The following is a 9,457-nucleotide window of genomic DNA, read 5'->3' as shown; positions in this document are numbered from 1 at the left end:
ATCGTTGTAAACTATTCATCCCCCCCCCCACCCCTCACCCCCTCCACACACACATACACACACACAATACACACAAGCACACACGCATGCACACACGCAAGTCATAGCACACAGTCGTAAATAGTACACAATAAAAGAAACTATCAAAACTCACTCACTAACAAATAGTCATTTTAGTTCATACTGGAAAAGGATGAGCTGTTGAGAATTAATCAGGCAGGGAAAAGGTGGGTCTTCAGACTGGGTTTGAAAGACTGCAGCGAAGATGAGTGATGGAGAGGCTGAGGAAGTTGGTTCCAAAGAAAGGGGGCTTGGAATGAAAAACTGCATTGGCCATATGTTTTGGCTCGAGCAGGGGGGATCCTAAGCATACAGGTGTCAAAAGAAGAGTGGAGTTGGCGTGAGGGTATGTAAGGATGAATGATGTAGGATGATGGTGATGATGATATGGATACTTATATAGCACCTATCCTGATGGGCGCAATAGCCGAGTGGTTAAAGCGTTGGACTGTCAATCTGAGGGTCCCAGGTTCGAATCACAGTGACAGCGCCTGGTGGGTAAAGGGTGGAGATTTTTACAATCTCCCAGGTCAACATATGTGCAGACCTGCTAGTGCCTGAACCCCCTTCGTGTGTATATACAAGCAGAAGATCAAATACGCACGATATTTTCTCCCGCTCCACTAGACCTTGAGTGGTGGTCTGGACGCTAGTCATTCAGATGAGACGATAAACCGAGGTCCCATGTGCAGCATGCACTTAGCGCATGTAAAAGAACCCACGGCAACAAAAGGGTTGTTCCTGGCAAAATTCTATAGAAAAATCCACTTGGATAGGAAAAACAAATCAAACTGCAGGAAAAAATACAAAAAAATGGGTGGCGCTGTAGTGTAGCGACGCGCTCTCCCTGGGGAGAGCAGCCCGAATTTCACACAGAGAAATCTGTTGTGATAAAAAGAAATACAAATACAAATACATGGACAGCTGTACGGACACATGTAAACCTGAAGCCATGCTGCTGTAGCAAAGGAAGCCTGATTAAACCTTACTCAGACAATCAGACAAGCATGTCACACAAAGCATATGAACTATAAAAAAACTAAACAAACATAATAGTAATAATAATTGAAAAAAAAAATACTAAACAGTGGCACAACCATTTATCTGTTCTCTCTCATAACACCCTTTCTCCAACACTGCGCGAATACTGCTGTGCAAGTGGTAACTCAATCAGTACGGCCAGTCCTCTCTTCTCCTCTACACAGACCCCTCGGATGTCCAGTGGGTGTCTGAATGACCCAACCTTTAGCTTCCGTCGTCAGAATTGTGGTATTCTTTGTCAACATTCACCTCTTCAGTATAAGAGCCTTCCACATGCAATATTTTGATGATGGTAATTGGGGTGAAACGCTGTTAATATGGTCTCTTTCGCCGTTCGTATGAAGAGAATTAACACTGAATAAAACACTAATCCTTCTGAAAAAAAAAAAAAAAAAGATTCCAGACCATCGACCAACTACAAACTACAAGAGAAAGAAACAACAGTGCATCACAAACTCCACACTGCGTGTTCGTTACCCTGTCATCCGGGGTGTGGCACTCTGACAGGGGAGACAACCAGGGTAAGGGAGACGATGCTCCTTCCTCCAGCAGGGTGAGCAGGGCCCACTGACAGGCCAGCAGGCTGACGGACTGCCTCAGTTCCTGATCTGTCCACAGTGTGTTCTGTGTACTGTCACTAACAGGGCTCTTGTAGACACTTACACACATGACACACACATGACACACTGCCTCAGTTCCTGATCTGTCCACAGTGTGTTCTGTGTACTCTCACGACTCATGTAGGTACTTACGCACACAAACTCACACAAACATCTACACAGAGAGAGAGAGAGACACACACACACACACATGCACACACACACACACACACACATACATTCATACACACACATACACATATACATATACACACAAACACAAGAACACACACACACACACAATACACACACTCACACACTCTCTCACACACACACAAAACACAAACTCTTACACATATACACACAAACATGCACACACACAAAACACACACACACACACACTGTCTCTCTCTCTCTCACACACACACACACAAATGCACACACACACACACACACACACACACACGCACACACACACACACACACAGCACTCACTGTGGACAGAGGGGAGGGTGTGGAGGAGTGACGACAGAAGAGGGCCCACCTCCTGCACACAGCCTGTGGGACACTGTAGACCACTGTCGTCACGGGTCACGCCCACACCCACTGTCTGCTGCACTGTGGTCACACGCACACACACACCACACACACACACACACACATATAAACCCATACATACACACACACAACACAGAGATCAAAAACAAACAAATAATGTAACAAATACATAAATCAAATGTACGGAAACAAACAGAATGATCCCAGTTTCCAACACTTTTGTCTTATCGTTTTATTTTTCTTCTTTTTTTTTTTCTTCAGATTCATGTCTTTTGCTTCTCTGTACCCAGTCTATCACTCTCGACAAAATGCCTTTCTCTTTTTCCAAGTCTGGATTCCAATCTCCCAGATCCTGTGTGAAATGATCACCATGCTGACAATATGACTGCAAAGCAGGGCGCTATAGCAATGCTGACCTGGTTACCCAGGGAAACTGTAGACACTGAGACTTTCCAATACAGGGCTCTATAGCAATGCTGACCTGGTTACCCAGGGAAACTGTAGACAATGAGACTTTCCAATACAGGGCTCTATAGCAATGCTGACCTGGTTACCCAGGGAAACTGTAGACAATGAGACTTTCCAATACAGGGCTCTATAGCAATGCTGACCTGGTTACCAAGGGAAACTGTAGACACTGAGACTTTCCAATACAGGGCTCTATAGCAATGCTGACCAGACTACCCAGTGAAACTGTAGACACTGAGACTTTCCAATACACGGCTCTATAGCAATGCTGACCAGGCTACCCAGTGAAACTGTAGACACTGAGACTTTCCAATACAGGGCTCTATAGCAATGCTGACCAGGCTACCCAGGGAAACTGTAGACACTGAGACTTTCCAATACAGGGCTCTATAGCAATGCTGACCTGACCTCGCAGTGAAACTGTAGACTGCAGTCACCTGGTCAGGTTTCTTTTCCTGCTGCTTCTACTGACCAAGCAACACGTTTTTCATAATATTATGTTTATTTCCAAGCCAAACACAGGGTCAGACCACATTCACTGTGCATAATAGGATGGCACTGCCCAGTCCTCTCCTGCTATTTCAACCTTCCCTACCCTACGTCAGGTACCCATTCACACCTGGGTGGTCAGGTACCCATTCACACCTGTGTGAAGTCAGGTTCCCCATTCACACCTGTGTGGAGTCAGGTTCCCATTCACACCTGGGTGAAGTCAGGTTCCCATTCACATCTGGGTGGAGTCAGGTTCCCATTCACACCTGTGTGGAGTCAGGTTCCCATTCACACCTGGGTGAAGTCAGGTTCCCATTCACACCTGGGTGAAGTCAGGTGGGTGAAGTCAGGTTCCCATTCACACCTGGGTGAAGTCAGGTACCCGTTCACATCTGGGTGAAGTCAGGTTCCCATTCACATCTGGGTGAAGTCAGGTACCCATTCACACCTGGGTGAAGTCAGGTTCCCATTCACACCTTGGTGAAGTCAGGTACCCATTCACATCTGGGTGGTCAGGTTCCCATTCACACCTGGGTGAAGTCAGGTACCCATTCACACCTGGGTGAAGTCAGGTACCCATTCACATCTGGGTGGTCAGGTTCCCATTCACACCTGGGTGGAGTCAGGTTCCCATTCACACCTGGGTGAAGTCAGGTACCCATTCACACCTGGGTGGAGTCAGGTTCCCATTCACACCTGGGTGAAGTCAGGTACCCATTCACATCTGGGTGAAGTCAGGTACCCATTCACACCTGGGTGAAGTCAGGTACCCATTCACATCTGGGTGAAGTCAGGTTCCCATTCACATCTGGGTGAAGTCAGGTACCCATTCACACCTGGGTGGAGTCAGGTTCCCATTCACACCTGGGTAGAGTCAGGTACCCATTCACACCTGGGTGGAGTCAGGTTCCCATTCACACCTGGGTGAAGTCAGGTACCCATTCACACCTGGGTGGAGTCAGGTACCCATTCACACCCTGGTGAAGTCAGGTACCCATTCACACCTGGGTGAAGTCACGTACCCATTCACACCTGGGTGAAGTCAGGTACCCAATCACACCTGGGTGGGGTCAGGTTCCCATTCACACCTGGGTGAAGTCAGGTACCCATTCATACCTGGGTGGAGTCAGGTACCCATTCACACCTGGGTGAAGGCAGGTTCCCATTCACACCTGGGTGAAGTCAGGTTCCCATTCACACCTGGGTGAAGTCAGGTACCCATTCACACCTGGGTGAAGTCAGGTACCCATTCACACCTGGGTGAAGTCAGGTACCCATTCACATCTGGGTGAAGTCAGGTACCCATTCACACCTGGGTGGAGTCAGGTTCCCATTCACACCTGGGTAGAGTCAGGTACCCATTCACACCTGGGTGGAGTCAGGTTCCCATTCACACCTGGGTGAAGTCAGGTACCCATTCACATCTGGGTGAAGTCAGGTACCCATTCACACCTGGGTGGAGTCAGGTACCCATTCACACCTGGGTGAAGTCAGGTACCCATTCACACCTGTGTGAAGTCAGGTACCCATTCACACCTGGGTGGAGTCAGGTACCCATTCACACCTGGGTGAAGTCAGGTACCCATTCACACCTGGGTGAAGTCAGGTACCCATTCACACCTGGGTGGAGTGAGGAAAATCAGAGTAAAGTTCCTTTCCCAAGGACACAACACCATGCCGAAACAGGGCCTCGAACCCTGATCACTGGTGAGCACTGGGTCACAAGTCCAATGCCTCACCAACTGCTCCATGGCACCGCCTTTCACCTGACCATAGGGTCATCTTGGGACTGAAGGCTGTGATACAAGCTGAAACAACTGTGGAGACTGTAACTTTCACAGAGTTGTAATGCATTTGTTCTGAGACATGCAAGGCAGAGTTCAAAATAATTTAGTTATCTGAAATAAAATTCTGTTTTCTGAACATACATGTAAAGCTGTGTTGAAATGTATTCTATTTTTTTAAAATAACATTCTACCTTCTCTTCATACAGGTCACATGTACCGTACTGAACAAAAACACGCCTTTCTGTCTGACCCCCAGAATCAAACCTTTGTTCCACAAACACCGATAAACCCTCACCTCTGTGCAGAGACCAGAGGAGGGAGGGTGCGTGTGCAGGGAGGACATGTGAACGATGGTGGACAGACTGTGAGCACCGCGCCTTCAGGAATCTGGCGAACAGCAGGTTGTGTTGAACCATCACTTCCAGCACAGTGCCACTGGCAACAGGGGGCAGACCTGCACAGTGCAATACAACACAACACACGGTGTCACTATAGTCTGGAATCATGGTAAGAATGAACATTTGTTCATAATAGTTTGACAGAACCTGTTCAAAATGACTTCTGTTGTTTTATTCATTTATTTTTTACAGATCCTATCGCTATTGCCATTCCCTTTAGAATTTGATGCGTTCCTATGACGGGCGCAATAGCCGAGTGGTTAAAGCGTTGGACTTTCAATCTGAGGGTCCCGGGTTCGAATCACGGCGATGGCGCCTGGTGGGTAAAGGGTGGAGGTTTTTACGATCTCCCAGGTCAACATATATGCAGACCTGCTAGTGCCTGAACCCCCTTTGTGTGTATATGCAAGCAGAAGATCAAATACGCACGTTAAAGATCCTGTAATCCATGTCAGCGTTCGGTGGGTTATGGAAGCAAGAACATACCCAGCATGCACACCCCCGAAAGCGGAGTATGGCTGCCTACATGGCGGGGAAAAAACGGTCATACACCTAAAAGCCCACTCGTGTGCATACGAGTGAACACAGAAGAAGAAGGAGAAGATGCGTTCCTCTATAGTCAGAGACATCTTCATCACCCTGAATAGAAAATGACAATGAAAGAAATCACTATGATTCCAGACTTTCAGGACACTCTGCAGAATAGAATATTATATAACACTAATGAACATAATAAAACAGAATTAGAACAGAAAATAATATGACTATTTCCAGTACTGTACTGTATTGTGCAGTGTGAGTTTAACATCAAGTAAAACACATAAAACAGTATTAGCAGAATGATAATAATGTGGTGGAGGAGGATGCTAACAATTAAGGCATTGAAACATTTCCAGTTATCATACAACCTGAGATAAATATAGAAAATCTAATAAATCCATTATTCCATAAAGAAAACATTCTCATTCTACTCTATGCATGTAAATTATCTAGACAATATCACTGAATATCAATACATGTATAACTATAAGACTTATCTTGTGTCTATCACAAGTCTATTTGTCACATTGTCTTCTTCTTCTTCGTTCATGGGCTGCAACTCCCACAGTCACTCGTATGTACACAAGAGGGCTTTTATGTGCATGACCATTTTTACCCCGCTATGTAGGCAGCTATACTCTGTTTTGGGGGGTGTGCATGCTGGGTATGTTCTTGTTTCCATAACCCAATGAATGCTGACATGGATTACATGGTCTTTAACGTGTGTATTTTATCTTCTGATTGCATACACACATGAAGGGGGTACAGGCACTGGTAGGTCTGTACATATATTGACCTGGGAGATCGGAAAAGTCTCCACCCATTACCCATCAGGCACTGTAACCGAGATTCGAACCCGGGACCCTCAGATTGGAAGTCCAACACTTTAACCACTCGGCTATTGTCGCCGTCGAGTCACATTGAAATAAACTGCTACTAAACAAAGTCTTCATACAATGCATTGTCGCTCTCCTTAGTCATTTCTCATGGTAAAGGCTTTCATTCAGATAACTAGCACACTCTCCAAGTCTGAATAAAACCACGACTTCGACGTCATCACTTACTTCTGCAGCGGGTTAAGCACTTTTGTAATTCCACACACAGCTCCTCTATCGCTGTGCACAGTCTGTCAGTGTCCATCTCCCTGCTGGAGCCACATGTCTGAAATCATAATGATAACAGTGAACAAAAGAAATAATGAATACTTACTGAACTATTCAGCGCCATTTCTCAAATAGAGTTCAAAGAGCTAGAGCTACGTGTACAAAACTTATTAAAGTGTAAATGATGTAATAATAAACAATTTAAACACTCACTGCAGACAGACATGTCATCAGACCACTCACCCAACTCACAGGCAGTGTCACAAACACACGCACACATCATTCATAGCATGGATGAAAAGTGGTTTGGAACTGTGGTGGACAAAGAGATCAGTAATATCTAAATAGATCATTTTACAGAGATTTCAATGCTCCACTGAAAAGGTCAGTTTGCTTGTTTGTTGGTTTCTGTTACCTGCCCACTAACAAAAGCACGCATTGTTCACAACATGGATGTACAGGGCAATTGTGAGACCTGTGGGCTTCTGCGTGTGTAAGCATCAACCCCCAAAATCACTTGTTTTAATCTACAGGTGGACTTGCATTTTGTGTCCATCTTTTACCCTGTATTTTGTCACCATAGACCATTGTAAGATGTGTGCAAGCTTTTCATGCCCATGACCATAACTAACAAAACAGATATGGATTGTGGTATCTGTAACACCTGCACTTGCTCATACAAGACATGCAAATATTTACACAAAGGATAATGGTCTTTGCATATGTTTAACCTGTGAGGGTGGAGACAGTTCTAGTTTCTCAAGGAGTCTTCACTGAGTTCAGACAAATCTATAAATACTACACACATCTGCTGGGCAGCTGCCTGTCAGCAGCAGAATCCAAGCCAGCACAAGAGGAGGGGTAAGGCTGGGAGGAGAGAGATGGGTGGTATGTAAAATGTGTGTGGAGGTGCATTCCATAAGGGCTCAGTCGATCTGAATCAAGTCTGGTTGTTTTTAAAACCCCTTGACTGCCTTACACGTATTACGTAGGTGCATAGTGACGTCACTGATGACGTCATCAGAAGGGAAATAGCTCTGGAAGGCTAAAAATTCACACAGTTTATCAAGAGTGGTATATCTCCAGACCATTTTCTCAGTTTTAGGCTAATTGTTTTGGATGATGATTTGTTACCTGAAACACCACTTTCTACTCAGTACTGCTTTCCCCGTGGCACTGAAGGGGTACAAACATCCACACTCAACTTAAGACGTGATTTGGGATAGGAGATGGGAAGGGATTATTGTCATTATGTTTTATATCATTGCAGTGTAGGCTGCTGACATCCACGGATTCATCAAGATCCCTGGATCAATGGATAACCGATGGCGAAGTATGATTACCATGAGAAACTTGTTGACGAGATCACTGGCTTCTCTGCGCAATGACATCGTGTAGCGACAATTGTCAGACACCACACAATCCATAACAGAAAACTGGATAATCTGGGTAAGAACAACGTCAGTCATGATTGTACCGGCTTTACTGGTGTTAAACAGCATATATGGAAAAAGCTGTTCAAGGTTTTTGTCTTGTGGTCGCAGACATCCCTCTCTGATGGAAGTACGTTCGCGCCATCTTGTTGTTACTTCCGCTTTCGGATTTGACATGAAAAAATATTTTATACGATAAATTGAGTTGAACACCAGTCTATATGGCAAGAGATATTGTGTACATTTCTATGGAAATCTTATGATCTTACTATATTAAAAGATAACCAATCCAACCGTCAAATAGGCCATAAAATACGTTTTTTATTTTGTCAGAGAGTAAGAATTTGCATTCATCCCAATAGAATATACACACAGGAGCCTTACACGCACACACACACAAGTTTGCACACTTGCGATAACACAAGCAAACAAGCAAGCAAGCAAGCAAACACACACACACGTATTACGTAGGTGCATAGTGACGTCACACACACACACACACACACACACACACACACACACACACACACACACTCATACACACATCACACACACACACACACACACACACACACACACACACACACACACACAAACGCTTCTCTAGATTTTGTTTGTTTGTTTAGCTCTTTGGTTGCATAAATTGCCATTCCCCATGCCTTGTGCTGTGCGCATAAAATCATTTACACACTTTTCCTCTTGTGCATAGCTACACTAAGTATATACTCAAACCGGTCATTTGACAAGGAGCACGTCACTCCCATCTGCAAATCGAAAATGACAACCGCCAGAGACAAATTCTTCTACACAAGAACTTTGTGTTGCCTATTGAAGGCATTGGAAGGTGTTGAGACAGAAATTGAACTGAGAAATGAGTGTCACGTGAAAGGAACTGTCGAATCAGTAAGTGCTGCCATGGATGTCACGATGCGTAATTGCGAACTGATCGTTGGTGGCCGTCCAAAACAACTCCAACGT

The 9,457-nt window shown here is 45.1% G+C and overlaps 1 protein-coding gene across 1 annotated transcript in view; it reads right to left on the bottom strand.

Moving 5' to 3' along the window:
- Positions 1-8,614, bottom strand: part of LOC143298260 (uncharacterized) — a 19,708-nt gene extending 11,094 nt beyond the window's left edge. Inside the window, exons 1-5 of the mRNA XM_076611075.1 lie at positions 8,390-8,614; positions 7,008-7,104; positions 5,301-5,459; positions 2,196-2,318; positions 1,579-1,709 (exon numbers count right to left, since the gene is read on the bottom strand). Coding sequence (XP_076467190.1) covers positions 1,579-1,709; positions 2,196-2,318; positions 5,301-5,459; positions 7,008-7,104; positions 8,390-8,548 — 669 coding nt within the window. The 5' untranslated portion in view covers positions 8,549-8,614. The remainder of the gene's footprint in view (positions 1-1,578; positions 1,710-2,195; positions 2,319-5,300; positions 5,460-7,007; positions 7,105-8,389) is intronic.
- Positions 8,615-9,457: the final 843 nt, after the last annotated feature.

Source organism: Babylonia areolata, chromosome 23 (genome assembly GCF_041734735.1).
Source record: "Babylonia areolata isolate BAREFJ2019XMU chromosome 23, ASM4173473v1, whole genome shotgun sequence".
Classification (NCBI taxonomy): domain Eukaryota; kingdom Metazoa; phylum Mollusca; class Gastropoda; order Neogastropoda; family Buccinidae; genus Babylonia; species Babylonia areolata.
This window is presented reverse-complemented; position numbering and strand designations above follow the sequence as displayed.